The following is a 24,043-nucleotide window of genomic DNA, read 5'->3' as shown; positions in this document are numbered from 1 at the left end:
GTGTTTTGTCTACTCTTAATGACAACTTTAATACATTAGCTCATAGCGAAAAATTAGAAGAGAGAGAAAGAGCTGAACTACTCAAACAGTTAAGCATACACACACTAATCACAGTAGCCCATATTCCTCTGTCCCAAGCATCTCATGCTAACCGCTGACAACTGTCAGTTCTCCAGTGAACCCACAGGCCGTCAGATGTGGCTTCACACAAGAGACTTCCCCAAGCTTCTCATATAGCTGTTAGTGTTTTGGAGTTCAAATATGACCTATATACATATATCAATAAACTCCCCACAGGACGAATGAATCAGTCATAGCAACATGGACCACACATCTGTATCCCACGGTGGAAAACGGATGAAAAGATGGAAAGAATTGAGGGACGAGAGGAGAAAGGGAGGAGACAAGAAGAAGTGGTGTTAGACGGCTTTGGGGTAGAAAAGAAACATGACTGAATTGAAAAGGTCTCGAAAATGGCACTGTAGCTTTAAGGCTCGGTGCTCGGATTTGATGCGACAGCAATCTGATGGTTGGACGTTACTCACTGGCTGGGCCAGACGGTCTGGAAAAAAGTGTGATGACCTCATCGTGACAGCATCATCCAAACCTGTTTCTCATCTACATGTTACACATAATGCATTCTTACAATATGAGTAGAAAAACAAACGGCTGAAGAGAACAGGAATGATACGTGGATACAGCTGCAGATGAAGGAATGAGAAATACGCAGACGGTTTTCCCTCAGAGCGAAAAAAGCAGCAAAAACAATTATGAACTTAAAAGACAATTATGTCATCATTTACTCACCCTCATGCTGCCAAACCCATCTGACTTTCTGCTGTCAGACACAAAAAGTGAATTTTTGGAGAATATCTTCCAAAATATCTTCCAAAAAAGTTATTTTCTATTTAGTGAAAGTTAAAATCGACTGGGATATCAAATGAAAAAAAAAAGTATCATAAAGAGTAGTCCATATGATTTGATATGTTCGTGTGAGGAACAGTTGCTTTTGACTAAATACCTTGAGATCTGCTCTAACTCTCAGTTGTGTGTTCACAAGTTTTTCTTAAGAGAAGCAGCAACATCCAATTTGTGGATTTATAATTCTTTTGTGTCAATTAATCAGTTTATTTCTTTTAATTAGGATTAAATGCAATGATATAAGGATGAAATATAACCACACAAGGGAGAGTAAGTAAATTATAAAAAATAAATAAATAAATAAATAAATTATAACAGAGACTGTCTTGCATTAAATTTATCAAACGTGACATTAACTCATTTTGTTTATCAAATAAATGTTTTTCAAAAAAATAAAAATAAATAAATAAATCACAACCTTTTCAACAGCGATAGTAATAAGAAATGTTTCTTGAGCACCAAATCAGCATATTAGAATGATTTCTGAAGACTGGAGTAATGGCTGATGAAAATTCAGATTTGCCATTACAGGAATATTTTTTTTTTAATGTGTCAAAATAGAAAACAGTTATTTTAATAACAACAATAGTAATGTCTTTATTATATATGTTAGGTGCGTTTAAATGGACACATTTTGCTTCCATCAGAATGAATTCATTCTGATTGACGAATCCGAACGTAGTGTTTACATGAACGCTGAATAAAGTGATCGGGTTGATGTGCGCGTTTACATGTCACACACGCTTCTGATCAGATTTACTCTTTTGATGCGCACACTGCATGAATATACAGAGTTTCCCGCTGCTGTTGCATACTGTTTTAAAAAGCACACGTGATATTTATCTACTTCAGGTCCTAATTAGGCGACGACCAGCACATGCACTATTGTGCTCATTCACATATGCTGAGTGAAAGGGGAGATTTATAATAACAGGACACTTATTTATGACACTTTATTCACCATGTAGAACAGTTCGTTTCGTGCGTCATACGTCATTACGCTATTTCTAAGTCGCTGCGCATGCGCAGTACTTTCCAGTTTTGGTTTTCAATCCGATCAAGTGTTTACGTGTCCTCTCGCTCGGATTACAAAAGGAATAAACCACCCCTTACAATCCGATCAAAATTTTAGTCGGATCTGGCCATTTCAATCCGACTGACGTGTTTACATGTGACTTTTTTATTCTGATCGTGCTTCTAGTCCTATTACGATCGGATTAGTAGTGTCCATGTAAACTTAGCTATTGTCACCTCCAGAGCAGAGCAGGGGATGACAGAGACTCCTCGTCTCACGGTGGGTTGCTCGTGGCTGGGATGGGCTCTACGCTGTGCTGGGTTTGTCTGTAAGAGAGGATGGAAGCTCTGGCCGAGCTCCAGCAAGCCCCAGCACACCACAGCTCTAATGAGTTACAGATTGTTGCACTGTGGTATACATGTGTCAGGAAAATGCCATGGGTCTCCACCAAAAAAAAACAAAAAAACTATAGTTCAAAAAAAGACTGGAGAGAAAAAACTGCAGAAAAGAAAAGAGGGTATTAGTAAAGGAAAGCCAAAGCCTGACTTCTGCACTGTGTCATGTAGCACTCTATGAAGACGAGGAATTGCACTCTGTCTGTGTGCGTGCGTGTGTGTGTGTGGAGGGGAAAGTCGGGTGGTCGGGGGGAGGAGGGGATGGGGGGGGGGTTTGCGGGCCCTTCATCGTTTGTTAAAGTGAGAGGACATTATCGCTTGACCTCCACTTGCCCTCCCTGTGACTGCATATGATCATGAAAAAAGGGGAAAGAGAAACAGAAGGAGAAAAACATCTCCGCTGATTACTTCCTGAGCGAATGAGTCTTGTTCACCACAGAGGACATTAACAAGGGAAAATGCTTCTTTAGTCACTAGTTTTTTAGTGTAGGAGTGGAATTCTGTGATCAAGGTCAAATATTAATTTGCCAAAAGTTAGTAAAATAAAAAATAAGTTGAGACGTTTTTTAAATTTTAATAAAATGAAAACTAAAAGACTTTCAAATCACATGAGCCAATATTTTATTCACAATAGAACATAGATAACATAGCAAATGTTTAAACTGAGAAAGTTTACAATTTTATGCACAAAATGAGCTCATTTCAATTTTGATTTCTGCTACAGGTCTCAAAATAGTTGGGACGGGGCATGTTTACCATGGTCTAGCATCTCCTTTTCTTTTCAAAACAGTTTGAAGACGTCTGGGCATTGAGGCTATGAGTTGCTGGAGTTTTGCTGTTGGAATTTGGTCCCATTCTTGCCTTATAGAGATTTCCAGCTGCTGAAGAGTTCGTGGTCGTCTTTGACGTATTTTTCGTTTAATGATGCGCCAAATGTTCTCTATAGGTGAAAGATCTGGACTGTAGGCAGGCCAGGTTAGCACCCGGACTCTTCTACGACGAAGCCATGCTGTTGTTATAGCTGCAGTATGTGGTTTTGCATTGTCCTGCTGAAATAAACAAGGCCTTCCCTGAAATAGACGTTGTTTGGAGGGAAGCATATGTTGCTCTAAAACCTTTATATACCTTTCAGCATTCACAGAGCCTTCCAAAACATGCAAGCTGCCCATACCGTATGCACTTATGCACCCCCATACCATCAGAGATGCTGGCTTTTGAACTGAACGCTGATAACATGCTGGAAGGTCTCCCTCCTCTTTAGCCCGGAGGACACGGCGTCCGTGATTTCCAACAAGAATGTCAAATTTGGACTCGTCTGACCATAAAACACTATTCCACTTTGAAATAGTCCATTTTAAATGAGCCTTGGCCCACAGGACACGACGGCGCTTCTGGACCATGTTCACATATGGCTTCCTTTTTGCATGATAGAGCTTTAGTTGGCATCTGCTGATGGCACGGCGAATTGTGTTTACCAACAGTGGTTTCTGAAAGTATTCCTGGGCCCATTTAGTAATGTCATTGACACAATCATGCCGATGAGTGATGCAGTGTCGTCTGAGAGCCCGAAGACCACAGGCATCCAATAAAGGTCTCCGGCCTTGTCCCTTACGCACAGAGATTTCTCCAGTTTCTCTGAATCTTTTGATGATGTTATGCACTGTAGATGATGAGATTTGCAAAGCCTTTGCAATTTGACGTTGAGGAACATTGTTTTTAAAGTTTTCCACAATTTTTTTACGCAGTCTTTCACAGATTGGAGAGCCTCTGCCCATCTTTACTTCTGAGAGACTCTACTTCTCTAAGACAAAGCTTTTATAGCTAATCATGTTACAGACCTGATATCAATTAACTTAATTAATCACTAGATGTTCTCCCAGCTGAATCTTTTCAAAACTGCTTGCTTTTTTAGCCATTTGTTGCCCCCGTGCCAACTTTTTTGAGACCTGTAGCAGGCATTAAATTTTAAATGAGCTAATTAAGTGGATAAAAGTGTAACATTTCTCAGTTTAAACATTTGCTACGTTATCTATGTTCTATTGTGAATAAAATATTGGCTCATGTGATTTGAAATTCCTTTAGTTTTCATTTTATTAAAATTTAAAAAACGTCCCAACTTTTCCGGAATTCGGGTTGTACGTAAATATGTAAAGAAATAGATATTTCTAACCATTTTTTCTTGGTTATTATTATTTTTCTATCTATAGAGATCCCTTATTCCCACACCTTTTGACTTGAGATGTTTTTAAATCATTTAATCATTTTTTTTATTTTTCTTATTCTCACAACAAGCGCCTTCACAAAGAAGCTAAAGCTTCTCCATCAAGTTTTTTTTTTGTACAGCAACAAACTCCTCCAGATGATTCGCACATGTTTGGAAGACACCAGTTTGTTTCCACCAAAAATCTGCGAATATCATCAAGCATCTACATTTCCAATGAAACAAACAACCTGTCTTCTCAGGCTGCCTATTGACACCACGTTTGTTTTGCCATATCTTCTTGACAGCTCAAGCGTAACCGGCAAACGTTTACGCTCAAGCGGCCTTTAACGGCAAAAGTTCACAAGTGCATGAGGACAGGCATGACATTTACACTCTGCAATGATCAACTAAACCACAACATGTCTAGTAGGGGTATTAAGACAATGGGATAAAATCATGTCAAAATAACACTGTCAACCCAGCTGCACGTCAAAATAATCCTCCATAGGTGGCAGCTCCCTACCCATCATCTCTTGTGGCAACACACAGTTAAGCACACCTGCTTTCACAGCACTGCCGCAAATTATCCTCATTCTTTTTTCAATCGTCTTCATTTTCCCTCATTCCATGGAGAGGGTGGACTATCAAGGAACGTCCGCAAGTGTTGTTCCTAATTACCTATTTCTCCACTCCTGATCCTGTGGCGGGCATAATTAGTTACCTGGGGCTGCAATCCAATTTGAAGTGATGACAAGAAAGCGATCCATGAAAAAGTAATAAGTTAAATCCAATTTCAGACTGCCTCTAATTAAATGCACATGGAACTAATGACTCAAGCCCTACCATTTCAGTGATAACCGTAATTAGCAAGGAGGGAGTTGCACTCTCTCGATCTCTCTCTCTCTCTCTCTCTCTCTCTTTCTCTTGTTGACTCTTTCTCTCGTTCTCTGCTATAGGTGTAAAGTGGTAAAAAGCCATGGACTCTTTTAATTACACATGACATTTTGTTGGTGATTTACTTGTGCTTTTCTGACCAGTCGAGTGTGTTTAGTCTCTGCTCTGGTCTGTCATATGTTTATGGTGTTCCATGTTGTGTACGACTACATGTGACTACCCCCGACTACATGTGACAAAATGGTCAGTAGCCTATAAAATAAAACATAATGCACTGGATACTATATCCCATAATGCACTGCGCTCAACAAAAAAACTCTGCTGCACCATGAAGAGACATAAAAATGCAAATTTTATGTTATTTTTATTTGCGACAGGACTAGTGGAGCGGTTGTCCCCACCCCTGAATACAAAAAAAGAAAGGTAAAATAACAAAAGACATTTTTTAAACTGATTCATAACAAAGCATACTGTAGGCTATATGTCTGAAATATTCGTTCCTGCATACTGATTCAATTTGTTTTTTAAACAAACAGTAGACAGTACACAGCACAAAGTAGTAGTATGCTAGGATTCCATTTTGAACTCAGTGATAGAAAGATAGAAGAGAGCATGAGGGTAAAAGACAAAAACACACATGCTTTCTTTTCACTGGTGTGAGTGACAGGTTGGCTATACTCTCTGTATACATTAATAAATTAGAATTTTAATTCCGTCTTTGTGTGCTGAGGCCTGGTCTGCTCCTTCTCTACATACTTACAGTCTGGTTAGTGGAATCTGTTGGCCACTGACCCCTCAGCCTGATGAGTGAAGCTGTTTAGTTTGATCCTTTTGGCTTTATCTCATTGCCAACAAATTCACACAGAATCTAAAGGTCACAAGCATTTATTCACTTGTGGCTTATCTCCAGTGATATCTACACAATCCAAGCTCTTTTACACTACATGACATGATACTGATATGCCACAACATATGGCTGTATGATAAAAAAAAAAATCTAATTACACTTTTTCTGACAAAATTTGTGATTGCATTTTAAAATGCAATTTATTTAAAGCTTAATGTGTGCTGACCTGTTTGTAGGGTTGAACAATTTGGTCAGGTTGTTGCAATTATATATCAAAATGACTATATAATAATAATAGTAATAATAATGTTTTTAATTGTATTAAATGCATTTAATAATAATAATAATAATAATAATAAAACAACTATAATAATAAGAAGAAGAAGAAAAAGAAGAAGAAGAAGAAGAAGAAGGAGAAGAAGGAGAAGAAATGAGACTGCAGATGCTCTGAGACACTAAAAACACTGGATCATTAACTGCTCATGTGTTAGAGAACACAGTTCCACACTTGGTTTTCGATTAATTGTGCAGCCCTACCACAACACCAAAAAAAAAAAAAAGACCTTTTTTTCTTTTGATGAAGATGAAGTTTTGCTAGGTTGTACAAAACTTGTGTCATGTTACCAGGATGTTACTACAGTATGTAAGTGCTAGGGTGTTTTAGTTTAGCTATGTGGTGCTCACCTCCAATTCCCTATGATATTCAGGTCACTCCTTCAATGGATGTATGTTTTGAATGTATGCGTGTATAATGTGTGTTCTTCCATGTATCTGTCAGGATGAAAATCGCAAATCCAATGCTACAAAACTAACAACTCAAATGCTATACAATTTGCGGTTCCACGTATGTTCATTCATTAGCAAGTACCACTAAAAATACAGTCATTACACGCACAAACAGGCTCGCTCAAAGCAGGGATGTGCGTTAATGAACAAATATGCCCCTTGGTCTCCAGCGATTCCGCCATGAAACAAACAGCATCCACCTTGCTCAAACAGAGATAAGGATCTGAGCGAGAATGATCTCAAATAAACGTAAATATTGCATCAGACACGGCTAGCTGCTCTCTTTTAAAGGGGCGCGGATGGGGAAATGAAAAGGGCCGGATTTGCTTTGCATCACAAAGGGTAGGCAAATAGAAAGCCTGGAGGCTGAGACAGGAGCCTTGGCTGCTCCCGGGCACCCCCTTTAACTGCTGACAGAATTAAGTGTGAAATCAGACAGAATATAAAGAGAGAGAGAGAGAGAGAGAGAGAGAGAGAGAGAGAGAGAGTGAGGTCCTCATACTTACTGTACTTCTATTTGATAAGCTAATGTTGTTTGCTCTTCACACTTGCACACACTCATGATGTGCTAAAACTGACAGGATTTCATTGAACGTGATTTGTTAGATTACTGTGAGTGATGAAAGAACACTATGCTAACGTGCTGCCAAATCTTCAGCCCTGCCGGCATTAGTTTCCTGTTTGTCAAGCTTTGACAGGTACATGTTGTACCACCAACCGTCCGTATGAATGTAAACAAATAATGTCTGATCACCCATATAAACACACACTCATACACACACAAATATATTTATGTCAGCACCAGTACTGTTCAACAGGGAAAGATGAAAAATAGATCTCTCCTAGATCAAATGATAAGCAAATGGAGCTATTTGTTTGTTTAGTGATCTTAAATTTGGTATGAAATGAAAATTAACCCTATCTATTTTCTAAATGCATCTAATTGTGAACAATTTTTCCATGCATATGTTTTATTTTAATCTTTTTGTCCTTGTAATGTTTAATCAAAGACCTCCTCTTCCTCCACTTTTGAGTGCAACATCTACAGTATCATCAACTGGATTTCAAAATCCAGTTAACAATCGTGCATAGAACCAAGTCCACACCCTGCATTTTTCTTCTTGTCACAATCGGATGTTACAACATGGAAGAAAAGATCAATGCAACTTTAATGACTCAAAGATTATATGAACTCAGAGCATCATCAGAGCATTACGACATTATGTTCATTTCAGTTTTCTCATTTGCTTCTGTTGTATTTCTCATTAGGAAATTAAGAAGAAGCATCTGAGACAGTTGAGGTTTCTACTACAACATTTTGCAAACTCCATTTAGTCTCCTGAGCTATCTAAAAGCAACATTTGAAGAACATCTGATCTTGACGTGTGCACACACAGTACCTGTGCTGCAGGTTGCTTGTCATTGTTTTTTGGGGACTTGTGGGCACTGCTTTGCTGTTGATGTTGGAGAAGGATCTGTCGTGCAACTTGTAAGGCCTGGGTGAGAAAAAAAGACAGGAAAAAACAATGTGAGAAAACAAGAGTTCACAAACAAAACTTTCAGTAGTGTTATGTTTTAGTGTTGGGGAATGACACTCCTTTGAGAATGACCCTACTGCTTTTTGGCGTCAAATATGTGTTCCAAATGATGCCATTTTCTAACAGCTGGGCAAGATACTGTTTTTCCCTTCCTGGTTATTTTAAACAAATGTACAGCTTAATTTGGTTGCATGCAATGATTATTCGCCAAAACAAACAAGTAGGTGAAAATAAGGTGATAGGAAGCGGTTATGAAAACCAGTTACCACAGACAGTTAACAAAATTTTTTTTAGTTGAATACAGTAGCTTACAGTTACAGGGAACAGGGAGGACACAAGAATATGTTCAGAACATAATAATAGCATACGATCATGGACTTTCTGTTCCTTTTGTGTTTCCCATTTCCCGATTTTCGGGAAACGTTCCTCGTTTTGTTAATTGACTGATCCTCACCTGTTCTCCATTCCCCTGATTACTTTCCTTGTGTTTAAATACTCTGTCTGTTTAGTTCCCCCTGGTCCGTGATTAAATATGTTATGTATCCTGATGTTCTGTGCTGATGGTTGAAGATTTGTGTTGGATGTACCCTTTTCTCCCGTGATAATTAAAATACTCTTTTGATTTATATCCTCCTCGTGCGTTGTATGTACACTCCAGCAAAATACTGTATAGTGTATACTTCTTTCATTTGAAGAAACTTAACAGTTCACATTATGCATTAAACATCTGCTCCTGTACATGTTGCATGTTTAATTTAGCAAATTGGGTTTAATTATCAGCTCAGAAAAAAAAAAACTTATTTTGTTTTGTTATATAAAGTTGAATGTGCAAACATCAGTTGCCAAAACAAACCAATTTAAAAGAAAGATGTAACAAAATATTTCTCAGTAAACGATGCCCCTGCTTAGGCAAAAATCTGCTCATAAATGTTTTATTTATAAATAATTAATTAAATTAAATCTAAATGTATTAGTAATATATCATGCTATATAATACATTAATATAATTAGACATTTAGTAATATAATAAAATACTTAAATTTAAATATCTTTTTCTCTTGAGTACTAATCGAATAATAAAAAAAAATAAAAAAAGACAACTTAAAGTGTAGCTGATATTGCTTCTGGTTCATTTATCACATTGGAAATAAAAGGTCATGAAATGTGTATTGCATTGTGAGATACAGTACCCAGCACAGTATACTCTGTTGCATACTGTATGTTTTGACAGCTGTATTAGATGATCTGGCTATACTATCCATACCAAATATGTTCATAATACAGTGCATTTTCATACTACACAGAGAGAGTAATATGGCAGTGTGGTATGTGGAAAGCAACCCCTCTCTTTTTTGTTATGGTTTATCAGTTTGTCTCTCTCTCCCCCTCCCTCCCCCATTCATGAAGTAAAGTCTTCAAAATATATGTAAAAGGACACAGTCCTCTGAGTGGAAAACAGAATACAGTGCAGCCACATGTTTACTGGCTGGACTACTCCCCCCCCCATATATAATCAGACATGCCATCCAGAGCAAACAAAAGCAACAGCGGTACTGGGAAAAAAGAAAAAAGTTCTCCAGTGGAGCAAAAAAGGGCACCAATACCAAGAAAAGCAAGCAGTGTGTTCCCATAGAACAGCAGGAGCAGACTCACACCTACACCAGAGAACCATCTGAGTAAATAACCCGCTTCATTCTTTCCACACTCATCACACCAAACTCCTACAATTCAACAAACAGTCGCAGGAACATCTAAAACCCTTGGGCTTCTCGGTGGGTGGAGTTCAGACTCTATTATATGATATGAATTTTTTTTTTTTTGTGATTAATAGGATGGGCCTGTATTAGAGAGTAAAGGGTTACTGTCTGGTCCTGCTCTCCAAGAACTCAATAAAGAAGCTGTGGAGATGAGAACTGAGGCGCTGAGCTAGACAAGCCAGCTGTTTGTGTGTGTGTGTGAGTGTGTGTGACCTTCTCATGCACTGAAGTTGTGGGAATATAATAACAGGCTATATATATATATTATTTATATTATATTTTATTAGTCTTAGATCATATATTTATTTCAGCATTAACTCATACTAATGCTAATATGAAGTAACAATAAAAAGTTTTTTTTTTTTATTAACTAACATTTAAAAAGATGAATAAATACTGTAGCAAATGTTTTGGTAATTGTTCATGTTAACTAATTGGACTTCATAGTAAAGTTATACTGAAGATCCGTAAATTAGATGAATTTACTTATGAAACAGTGTATAGTGAATAGTGAACAATGAATACTGTGAAATATTATGGCATTTTCAGAGAATATAACTTTTAATTTTTCATTAACCAGTGAAAAATCAATTATTTTGACCCATACAATGTTTTTTTGGCTATTGCAAAAAATAAACTCCAGCGACTTAAGACCCATGTATGTGACACGTCAAGCACAGGATTCGGCACCATTACTCATTTCTCATGCAAAGGGGGCGTTTCATGAAGAATGCAGCAGCAGCAAAAAAAAAAAAAAAAAGAAAGAAAGAAAAGAAACATTTGTAGATTATTTGTAGTAACAGAGAAAGAGTTAAAACTAAAATATGATGTTTAAAAGTGAATCTCAAAAAATAAAAAAAATAAAACACACGCAAACAATGGATAACATACCAGTGGCTCCTCTGCCCTCCAAGATCTTTGTGATTAAATTCCAGTAATATCACAGGGGAAAAAATACTTCACTACCTCTTCAAAACTCTTCATCAAATAAATAACTGAGTGATATTTCCATGCTGACCTGAGGCCCCCTAAATATGAAAGGGACAGTCCCCAAGTCTCTCTCTCATCAAACCACCATTGTCATGCTCTCCCCCTCCCACACTGACCGGCCAGGCGCCCTCACGCAGCCGAAAAATATATTTATAGGAGCCTAATTAAATATACACGAGAATATGACACTAAAGTCTTTCAGTGCCATGAATGGACAGAAACTCTTCATTTTATGTGAGTGGCAGAAATGTGAAAAAAAAACATTCAGTGCATGAACATAAAAACAGGGACAGGTGGATTTATCAAGTGTAAATTTGTGTTCATGTATTTTTTTAAGCACAAATTCTGAAAAGTTCAGTATGAAAAACATTAAGTTGATAATACTTTTTGTAATTATATAAAATCATTTTATATTAATATTTAAAAGAATGTTTATTATTAATGCAATTAACTATGTTTATACACACACACACACACACTTACACTTATATTTTACATCAATATTATGCCCCATAGCTCGACATTGCATACATACTGATATAAAAGTATCAAATATAATTATATATTTTTAAAAGTACATATTTATGTATTTATACAAGTGAATAATTTCATTGTGATTTAAATAAATGCATTTCACATATAAAGTGTCTATAAAACACTTAAATGTTTATATTATTGAATGTTTTCGATCCATAAAGCAAACCAGTGGAAACAAGATTTCAGTCTTAGGTGTGTCAAATCTTTAATCAATTCTTAAAAAAAAAAATCTTATGCCAAGAAACCATGTGTATATTTTACTAATTTATGCATTTCCTTTCAGGTGCACTTTCTTAGCATTCTGCAGAGACCTATGTGACCAAAGAGAAAAAGTGTTGAAATGAGTCAAACTTCTTTTAGAACCTGTAATACTTTGCTACGACTCACCCTCTCACTCTCAGGTCTGGTGGTTATGCCAGACAGAAGGTCAAACACGCTCCATACGATAAAGATTACTGTACGAGCACATTGATGCTGCATGCGCTTTGTTGACACAGAAACTTTTACGACAGAAAAATACTTGCTGTGCTCTGAGCCAGTGCTGGAACAAGGATATTTGAGTCAACTGGATGTGATATTGAGACACTCTAAGATGAGGACATGAAGTACAAAGAGCTGCTTTCAGCTGTTAACTGCGTCAGAAAGGCTGTCAACAAACAAACCAGATGATCACTCAGGAGATACGGAGGTCTAAAAAAAAAACAACATTAGGCTAAGCTAACCGCAAGACAGCTTCCTGTCAAGAACGCTTTCAGGAGAACATCTTCTATATCAAATAAGACTTCACAAACGTGGCTTAATAATAACACATTTCGGGTTGTTAATGCAGCTAGCTAAAAGATACGTCTTCTTCAAATATGTCGGGGAAAAAAGGCAATTAAAGAAAAAGTGCAGCGCAAGGATGATTCAAAGATTTGTTAGGATCAAAACTAATGAGAAGAGAGAGGACTTGGCACCATTTCCGAAGTGAGCACAGGCCCCGGGTGAAGGAATTATTTGTTGTTTAACAAGCTAGCGACTGGCGGAGGGTTAGCGTCACACTAAAGCGGCCCATTGTGAGCTGTCACTGTGATGTTTCCCTGCACACACACATGCACAAACAGCCCCCTTGCGCTCCCCCTTTCCAACTCTTTGCCTGGAATTCATCTTCTTTTGATCTGGCATTCAAAGGTAGCAGGGGTTTGATAGACGCACTAGGCTAAAAGCAGCTCCAGACACAAGCACGATAAACTGCCAGACGGTGACAGGCCAGGCATCTGAAGGCGCGTTTAAAGTGAGGAGAACAACATGCTGTCTGGGCGCTACAATAGCGAATCAAGAGACGTATTAGGTGGAACTGAACGGATACAAAAATGGTTTAAAGACAGATAATGCTAACAGATGACTGAGCTGCTGAAGGAGCACAAACGTGCCTCGCTATGGGCAACGCTTGATGCTAATCAGCCAAAATACATATTGATGATAGTGGATAGGACAAAAGAAAACACGTTCATTAAAATCACTTAATGCAAAAGAAAAGGTCAGCGGTGGCTGTCTAGTCCTTTTAATTCTATCGCCATAACACTGCTTGAAAGTGACTAATGCGACTCGTTGAGCGCTGGACATCTGATGTCTTGTGAGTCCTTCATTAAAATTCCTTGTTAGAATTATTTGAAGCCATGGCTCCGCCGACGCACACATAAACACACACGATAACCCCTCCAGGTGTTTGTGATTAGAAAACAACCATTGAGAACCCAACAAGGCCCCCTGCGTAATCGCTGACAGTGACAACAATATTTTTTTCTGGTTGTCCTCCCCTACACTCACAGCACCGTTCTGCATCTGCATCTGTTTCTGGGATGCAATCAAATTTAGCATATAATATCTAAACCAGTTCTCATGTACAAGGGACACATTCCAGTGATACCGAAAGGACATGTGTGTCTTTATGCGTCACTTGCACGTGTGGATTATGTACAGGCTTTAGGGGTTCCTGCTGTATAAGCCCTGCTTCAATTACCACACAAATCCCAATATGTGGATACACTTTACCCTGAAAGAAATGGAAAGGGATAGACTAAGATCTTGCATGTCATTGACAGTTTAAATAGGAGAGGCTGGGACTACTCACATGTGGAAGTTGCCACAAGGGTTTATGTTGCAAAAAAAAAAAAAAAAAAAAAAAAGGTACTGGTTTTCCAGCTGAAATATAAAAAAAAAAACTTTGAAGCAACATTGCATAAAATATCAAGTCTTAAAATATAATAAAATTGTACAAAATGGAACAAAAACTTTACCTTTTTTTCTAAGAGTGTGGAAAAAACACAGAAACAATCAAGAATTATTTTTTTTAATAAATATTGTATATATATTGATATAATTATGCAACAATATATGAAAAAAAAATTCTATAAAAACAATTTTCATCTCCAGTGGTTTATGTATGCTAGAACAACAACAACAACAAAAAAACCTCCAAACTTACAAAAAGTAACATAATTTGTCATATGTTATAAAAAAATCTAATGATAATAAAAAAATCTAGATATAAAAAAATTAATAAATTACATTTGTTCACATTTATGCTATTTTACAAATTGCTTTATGTTTCATAATTGTAATAGTGTTTAAATGCAGCTGCAACAAGCTTTTTAATGGCAGGTTCCACCCCATGTAGTAGCAACATGACCTGCTAAATAGAAAAGTCAACGTGTTCAATGAAGTGTTGCATTTTTCAGATTTATGAAAAATCACAAAAAAATGCAGAAAAAGTCAGCATATTTAATCTTGGCTTGGTAACACCAGCAGAATTGTAACATTTAATAGCATAGTGTATGAGTGAGACAGAAACTGCCTTTCTCAGATAGTTTCATTGCCTAACTTTAGAGCAGTGGTCACCAACGTGGTGCCTGTGGGCACCTGGTAGCCCACATGGAGCATATTCAATAAATAGCCTAAATTACCGTGGGGCAATAAATGACATCATATAGAGACTACGATAAAATTTTTTGCTAATAATGATGATAAGCTCTGGACATTTTTACTTGTTATGGATTAATCTAACATCCTATTACAGAAATAAATGTTACAGCAACCAGTCAGTGCATATCGCTAATAAGTCAGCATGTTCTGTGTGTCTGTGTGAATGCATGGAGTAGTTTCATCTGATACATAAAACTCAAACACACTTGACTCGCAGTGTTTTCAGCGTCTGCGTCTCAATATATGAGGACATGAACACATGCACTTCATCTTCAGAGCTGCTCTGAGAGTCACTGTCACCAGCTTTATGCAGTTTCATTTGAGAAAAAATACCATCAAATACACGCTGAAACTAAAACTGAAAGACCTTCACAACAGTTTAACTTGAAATTATATGGTATTCTTAGTAGCCCATGAGACTGTTATATCCCATCAGGGAGCCCTCACTCACAAAAAGGTTGGAGACCCCTGCAACTAACTGGTCAAAGTGACTGTTAACCTCAGAGATTGTCAAAATAACAAATAATATTTTAAATAAAATTACTTGTTAAATGCTGGTGAAAAATATAGTGTAGTCCAGTGCAATAAAAAATGGGAAGAGACAGTAAATGTACAGATGACAGATGTAAAGACAATAGCTCATGTTCACTTCTGAGGGTCTGGTTTTGTGTGCATCTGAAGGGATGCCTGACGATGAGAAATGAGATGGTGCTTATTTGTGCAGGGTCTTCTAAAGCAGCTCCTCTATCTGTCGTCCCATTCACCATCGTGCCCTCATCATGCCAGCGAAAGACCTTGAATGTGAAATGGCTCGGATTAATCTAGCCTTTAATTGGTGGGAGATGTGCGTACAGGTGAAACTCTATCCCGGCAGCCATTGTGAAGTAGAAAGGGCTGTTTACATTGGGGTCCCCAGACATGACCCACAGAAAAGACTGCTAATAAGTTATAGCACTGTCATGGACTAAACACATCTTCTTGTTCTCCACAGAGCTGGAAGGCTTTTTCTTAAATGTCACAGGTATTAGATTGACTTTTTTTGGCAGGATGGTCCTAAGGGCTTCCTTGGAAGGTTTAAAAGTTGTCAAGGTTTTATGGGAAAGTTTAAGGGAAATTACATCTGGCTACACCACTCCTGCTTTCCCAATCGCTTATTTTTATTCAGTCTCAATCCATCTCCTTCTAGATCAAAATTATAAAGTAGACTGTGAGAGTAATCCTTAAAGAAACAGTACAACCAACTAACCAAAAAAAAAAAAAAATCTCTTTAATCTTCACTCAGGACGTCATTAGACACTTTTATCACTTTTTTTCTGTGCAACACATAAGGATATTTTCTACTGTTAAAAATGTTATGGTAATTTTAATGATTTTGAAAGTCTCTTATACTCACCAGGGCTGCATTTAATTAATCTAAAATATAGTAAAAACAGTAATATTGTGAAATATTATTCCATTATTTATTTTTATTTTTTCAGGCTTCTTTTAAGAACAGAAAGTTCAAAAGAATTTGAAAAAGAAATATTTGTCTTTACAGTCACTTTTAAACTATTTAATGAATCCTTGTTGAATAAAAGTATTAATTTAGTATTAACTGAAAAAACAATAATGCAAATGGTGATTGATTTTTATATAGTGTTTTTAGAGGCATAAATTAAATGCAATAACAGGCCTTAGACTAACATTATAAAATAAATAAATAACATTGAAATAATTTATAAATTTGTTATAAAATGGCACTGAGAAAACACAATATGCATCTTTTAATTACACTTTGTAGTTATCCATGTGGGAGAACAAATCCTTTAATTTCCTAACTAATACTACATTAAAAAGTATAACAGTGTTAGTCTCCATCCTCTGTCAATGTCACCTAATTAAAATTCATATGATTTGGGAATGCTCCTTCACTGGCATGAGAATGTAAGTACTGAAGATCAGGACTGTTTATATTAATTGAGATTCTCTTTCTCTTGCTAATTCTGCCTCCTTTTGTTCATTTTCTAGATTGGACATTTATCTGCAATGCAAAAGAGAGCCGGTCAGCTTCCTGTTAAGTATCTAATTGATGCAATTTCCAAAAAGCCTCTTCACATGGAAAACAGGCGCTCGTAGAATCACAGCCTCTTGGAAACAAGCTCACTGTTTAGATTTCTAAACTAATTCATGTAGAATACATAAATAAATCAATGTTATATACCCACTTCAAACCATTACTACTCCCTCCCATGGCTGCACTTTTCAACCAATCTATTAATATTAATGACAACACTAAACATTTCAAATTGCTGTGCTCGAACCGTGTAAGTCTCAGTGAATGATTGCAGTAGATAAGCATTGTCTTTCAATTTAAACAAAAAAAAGATGTTGTAACCAGTTTTCCTCATTGACAAGTAATGTTTGGAGTTGACTATTGTTTTGTGCATGAAAGTATGAAGGGTGAGTGTTTGCATGTGTGTGTTTGTGCATTTGTTTCCATATGCATGGCAGGAGGTGGGGGTGCATGACTGTTGATGGATGAGAGCAATGGGGAGAAAAAAAATAGAGAGAGATGATGAAGAAGGAGGTATAGGGAGAGTAAACAGGGCGCAGTGTGGAGCCTGGTACGGATGTGTGACCCAGAGCCCGGGGGTCGTCTCAGCTATGCGGCTCTGACAGCCTCAGTTTGCAGTTTGTTTGCATTCCGAAGCTCTGCCTCAGGAGCAGCTTAACAACAGATGGCAAGAGAGGGGCTCCATTCATAGAGCCGGACATACAGAGACATACACAAACACACACAAGGTGATGCATGCTGAGATCTGTGCGTGAATGCTGGATTTTTTTCTCTCTGGCTTAAATGAAGACACGTATACAAAAGCAGGGATGTCCAAAATGAAATTTTTTTTAAAAAGAGACTAGTTGATGGGTTGTCTGAATCAGGTTTTTTTTAAAACTGGGGTCCAGAAACACTTAGGTGACTGCAAAGGGCTACTAGGATCCATAAAACTACAAAAAAGAATCACAGTACCAGTAAATGTAAAGTCCCATGCAGGGAATTGTGTGAATAACAGTGCTGGGTTTTCAATGTTAACCCTCTGAGGTCTAAGGGTATTTTTATGAAGATCAGCGCAGACAAAGGCTGCAGACAGCACACCTTGTTTGTTATCTTTATTTTATAAATGCACAAAGTTTTGTTGTTATTATGTCTGTATACAAATAAAAAGTAGACCCTTTACAGATTCGATTGATGTATTACTTTTATTTGTACGATCAAAACTGAAAGTGTAATTTAAGTTATTTTCGGGAGAAAATTATCAGGAGAAAATGCCTCATAACTCGTATACAGTACGCGTTAATCGACTCCAAAGGGTTAATTATAAGACGACTGTTCATTTTTACTTACAAAGACTGCATATATATTTAACAGTACTTTGCTTTAAAATTTCTTAAAATGTCCCATTAAATCTATTAAGAGTATTCCACTGTTTAAGTAAGGGAACTTACTGTACTGATTCTTACCATTGCATTTTTATCAATAAAATTATATAGATTATATAGATAAATTGGGGAGGAATTTAGTATCAGCCAATAACTGATAGAGTACCAACACATGGTCCAACTGTAAAATAGCATAATTCACTCATTGACCTCATTTACCAAGTGGTTTTTGGGTGAAACTGTTGCATACAAGCACACACACTCCCTATCATTTCATTTCAATTCCCATCATCATTTAATACACACATCGATCCAGCACCCAAAGCTAGATTTCCTCTATCAGGACAGTTATTGAATTATGATTGTGTTTATAGCCCCTTTAGTGTGATGTAAACGCATAAACATCATTCTAGTATACAAGAAAAGCCATCTGCAAAATATCGCCTCCCTGTCTCTGAGCTTTATTCCACGTCAATTATGCCTTTAGACTTCACAGGCTCATGGTGATGGAGTGGCCTTAACACCCACTCACATTAATACGCCATTGTGCATCTGCTGCTGACGGTAATTAAAGAACTAAATGACTCATAAGAATAGACGAATTAAACACAAGTAGAGAAATATTAGAAAGAAATGAGAGGCGTGGGGAACCTTTCATACAAAAGTATACGCAGTTAAGAGTGCGGTAAGGTTCTAGAGTTGTCAGTGTTTTTGGCTGAATGCAAAAAATGATGATGCCACTGTCTTAGTGAGGAGTCTCGTCTGTGTAGCACTGCCACCATTGATTAAGGCATAAAGAGAGGGCAGGGAATGATGGGCAGAACAGTATATGATGCACGCTAAATTCAAACTTGCAGCTCAATGTGTGCTAACTCATAGCAGATGGATTTCACTCAGGGTAGATGGGTTATTTCATTTGGTATGAAAGAAAATTTGACTAAACATCAAAATTACATCCTTACAACATTCTAGAAAAAAAAAAAAACCTTCCCGAAACCATAGAAGATGGAACAACAGATTGAATTGAGTCTGGTCTTTTCATTACCATATCCAGTCTCAATTTTACTATTGTCAGACTAAATCTATATATATATATATAAAAAAAAAAGAATTCAGATTAATTTAAAAATATTTGCAAAGAACCAATTAAACAATTAAGCGAAGAATAACTTGAAAGTTCTAGAGAAAAACATTTATTTATTTCACAGTTATAAGACTCACTAACATTTCCAAGTGTGGGAAGTGTGGTTTCACTTAATGAGAATTAATTTTTTACAGTTTTAGCTTTAGTCAACTATAACAACCCTGCTGGGAAGGCTGAGAAGAGTGATTCGAGGAAACTTGAGAAGCAACCTGAAGTTACATTTTTTTTTTAAACCTGCCACTGCTTTCTCTGGTAATCCATTTGTCAACATTGAATACGGTCAGAACATGCCAACAGCACTGGGGATTCAGAGGGAATCTGGAATATAGGAACCTATTCTTTTCTGTTATTGCATTTATGCTCAAGATGTTGCATCAGATTGTATGGTGAGAGACAAAAAATAAGAGGGTGTGGGAGATGCTGGCAAACACAGCAATGGCTGACTCAAATTAGTATTAGATATTCAAACATTGATTTTGTCTTGATTCAAAACTGGGTTTATATTAAGGATGGTCTTTTCTCTGTCATTACAGTAGCAAGTCAAAGTGAAAGTAGTGGGTTGCTGTTAGAAAAATCTGCAAATATATCTAATAAAGGGATTCTGCATGTAAATGCATTGCCTAATTTGAAGTAAAATAGTCATATTTCTCATATTTCAGTATACTTACAAGCATGGACTAGTTGGCCAGATTTCAAACCAGCTTGAGGTGTACAGAAAGACAAAAATCAACTAATTCAAAATTGAATCAAATCCTATTGTGATTGACTGGTTGTTGTTTTTTTTCTTTTTTGAAAAGAAGGAAACAAATATTTATCTTTTTATCTTTTACAGGTCACTTTTCACAATCCAGTTAATTCCCTAGGCATAGAAGTTGATCCAACATTGATGCACTATTCAGAAAAAATGAATACACTTTCTTTAAAGCAAAAAAATAAATAAATAAATAAAATAATTAAATTTGAATTACACAAATTTCCTTCTAAAATGAATCACAGGGTTCATTCTTTATAATTTCCTACTGGATGTCCAACTAAAAGTCAAGTATAAACACCTAAGCACACAGTTCACATGACTTATCTGTCCAAAAGCCTGATTTCTGTAACCGACAAAGATACACACAGGAACAATCATTCACAAGCCCCTCTGCATAGTCTCTGTGGTATTGCTTTCATAGACTTATCTCACCTGAAGACAGCTTTATCAATGTGTGTGTGTGTGTGTTTGTGTGCTGCTCTTGGTTGAAGAAGACACAAAGGGTCAGCTCCTGGTGTCATTAGGCAGTGAACCCGGAGAGAAAGCTCTTGATATATCACTGTGCGATTAGCCACGGTCTGGGATTGAGTTGCTGAGAGAGAGAGCAGCTTCATGGGAATTACAGACTCGACTCAAGTCATTCCAACTTGGGTAATGTTATCCCAAAGAGACTGAGAGAGGGAAATGAATGAGATTGTCTGACGTAACAAAAAAAAGAGATGCTGAAGGCATCTACTGCATTGGGATGGACTGCCGCATTGTCTAAAAAAAGTAAGGAATCACAATAAAAAGAGGTATTTTTCAGATGAAAGAAATATTATTTTATTATTTAATTTTTTTGTGTTATTCAGGGATTTTTTTTGGGGGGGGGGGGGGGTACCTGGTGTTCACGGTTATATTTTAGTCAAGAGGCAATTTTGTCTCATGTGTTTCTCAAAAAAATATTATGGACTAATAAAAAAATATGCAAATGACACATTGTTGAAACGGTAAACACTGAATTATGAAATTAACATGAATATGCATAGCTAAGCCAATTTTCTCTAAAAGCAATTTGATGAGAAATGTTTATATTTCATCTGCACTGTTTGGGATTGGAAAGATTTCTTTAAAGGTTTTGTATAAATATGGTATGCGCACCAAGGCTCCATTCATCTGGTCAAAAATAGAGTAAAAGTCTAATATTGTGAAATATTATGACAATAAAATAAAATATTACAATAAGAACTATTTCATATTTCAACATATTTTCAAATGTCATTTATTCTTGTGATGGCAAAGCTGAATTTTCAGCATCATTACTCTAGTCTTCAGTATCATAAAATCCTTCAGAAATCCTTCTTTTATGCTAATTTGCTGCTCAAGAAACATTTCTTATTATTATCATCACTGTTGAAAACTGGTGCTTATTATTTTTGTGGAAACCATGATAAATTTTTCTCATGACACTGATAAATGTCAAAAATGTATTTTATAACGGAATTCTTTAGTTACAGTGTAAATGTCTTTACAGTCTTCTTTACAGTCACTTTTCAATGTATCCTTGCTAAATATAATTATACATTTCTTTCAAAGACAACTGGTCAGACGACTGCACTTTCAAATCTTTTACTACTAATTCAGACATTAGTATCTAGCAAATCAAAGCACAGTTCGAGACAATGTTGAGATTGTTTCAGAAACTATAGGGGTCGCACCTGGGAAGTTGGTTAATACTTCTGAGCAAGAGAATCTTTAACAACAATGACTCTTTCAATCTTTCTGTATGTTTTCAGTGGCATTACTGGAAGTGTCTCGGCCATACTTACGTAGAGAAACATTGAGGCATCAGAAAATTGACAAAAAGCTTGTCAGCATCAGGTCAACATCAATACTCCATCAGCGTTAGCTGAAGGCGAGTTTTGCAGCAGACCGAAAGCGATATAGCAGACGTGAGATAAAATATGAAACTGCCAGATTAAGAAAGAAATTTGTGCCACCCTCTGAGGAATTTAAGTAGTGTTTGTGGTTTGATTGTGCGCAATTAACACCAAGCTTCACACCCTCATTTGGTCTACATGCTTGCTCAGCTCATAGATTTCCCTAAAACCTTAAAACAGCGAAGCATCTACTTGAATCAGTTTGGTAAACCCATTTAAAACTTACACAACAGTGGAGCTCGGCAGGAACCAAGGGCACATGGGCTATATAGTGAAGTGACAATCTGCTGTTCAACTCCATTAGCTGCTACTGTATGGGAGAGATGAAGCTTCACAGAAGCTGTGAAGAATCTGAGATGTCTTTAAATCCAGGGGACGGGATTGCCGCATTAATTCTGAGAGGACTGTAATCTCTCAAGCAAATCAAATTACACTCATTAACTGAGCAAGAAAACTGCCTATGTAATAAGTGAGTGTTAAAAAAAGTATTTATTACCAATAATCACCCATTTAATATGGAGCAAAGCCCACAACCAGTTTAATTTTTTGCTGATTAGGTGCAAAAATGAGAAACTGGAAAGGGTGTAAGTGCACACAGGGTGCGCACGAAGGGACACATGGATGCGCTCTGGCAGAGTATCTGGCAAGCCAACACGGTGATTAAAGTTTAAAGAATAGCGGTATTTAAGCTTTAAGGTCTTTGTGCTGGCAAGCGTAGCACAGCTAAAACGCCGCTAACACGCCGCTGTCTCATTAACGTAGCATAAAAGTGACTCTCTTCCTTTAATGGTTGCCAGCATCCAGGGCTAATTTCCTTCAAAATAAAACCTCTTTAATTACATCAGAAATGTTAATGAAAAAAAAAAAAAGAGATAAATACAATTCAGGCGCATAAAATCAATTAATGCGATAGGTCAGCATCTCATTCATTTGTGAGATTAACATAATTACCTATTTTTCTGCTTCTCATTTACTGCTTGATTCATTCGGGACTCACCACTGTCCCTTGATCCCCATGGAACAAACACAGGGACTGTTGGCCTAAATTAAATATCTCCATCTATACACAATGTCCACGTTATAGCCACAGGCACCAATTAATTGACTTTATTACGACAAGCTCTTATATTGTGCATCATCTTGGTGGCTGTGAAAAGAGCAGTACGGTTTCATTGCTGGTGTGAAATATGAAGTTCTTTGGGTTTTCTGCTCAAAAAATGTGTGTGTTCATTAACAGACGAGAGAAGGTCTTTAAAAAGTGAGATGATTCGATGAAAAAATGAAAAAAAAGGTGGAGAAAAATTATACATGTAAAAATGTACAAAAGACCATTTAATTGAAATTTGTGCATTAGGAATATTGAAGAAATGTTGAAGCTGTGGCTTAATGGTAAATGTACTGCAGCGGTGCTCATGCAGACAATACAAATTTTAATCTGGCTCACATCATCCCTTCCTCCTCACTTTTCTTGAGCCCCTTTCACACTGCACGTCGGATCCGGCAAATTGCCGGAACATTGCCGGGTCGCTTTCTGTGTGATAGCAAACACATCCCGGGATTAATTCCGGCACTGAACCCAGGTCGGGGACCTAGTAACATTGCCAGGTTCAACCCGGGACGAGCGCTGTGTGAACAAAAGCCAGATCTAATGCCGTGTCGAAGTGATGACGCGCGGCTGTTTTAAGTAAGATCAACGTTCGCGACGAAAAAATATGTGCAAACTGTAATGAAGCAGAGATCAGTTAGTTCCTCACTTTCCGTGCTGACGTTCGCTTGCTTCATTGAAAGTATAACGTGCCTAACGTTTTCGACTCGTACATTACACGTCACGCCCTGATGTCACGTGTCGTTACGGGATCTTTACGGGTTGTGTGTGAAAGCACGCACATATCCTGGGTAATCACTGGCAGTGTGAAAGTGCAAAATCTAGTCACCCGGGAACAATTGCCAGAACACTTTACC

At 37.1% G+C, this 24,043-nt stretch overlaps 1 protein-coding gene across 9 annotated transcripts in view; it reads right to left on the bottom strand.

The window, feature by feature from the left end:
• Positions 1 to 24,043, bottom strand: part of LOC132151655 (forkhead box protein P1-B-like) — a 158,910-nt gene that overhangs the window by 61,068 nt on the left and 73,799 nt on the right. For all 9 annotated transcript variants that reach the window (XM_059559927.1, XM_059559930.1, XM_059559928.1 and 6 more), the window contains one exon: positions 8,462 to 8,557. In XM_059559927.1, the coding sequence (XP_059415910.1) occupies positions 8,462 to 8,557 (96 nt within the window). The remainder of the gene's footprint in view (positions 1 to 8,461; positions 8,558 to 24,043) is intronic.

The sequence above is a fragment of the Carassius carassius genome, chromosome 10, assembly GCF_963082965.1.
Source record: "Carassius carassius chromosome 10, fCarCar2.1, whole genome shotgun sequence".
Taxonomy (NCBI): Eukaryota; Metazoa; Chordata; class Actinopteri; order Cypriniformes; family Cyprinidae; genus Carassius; species Carassius carassius.
The sequence above is the reverse complement of the archived record's forward strand: the minus strand, read 5'-3'. Positions and strand labels throughout refer to the sequence as shown.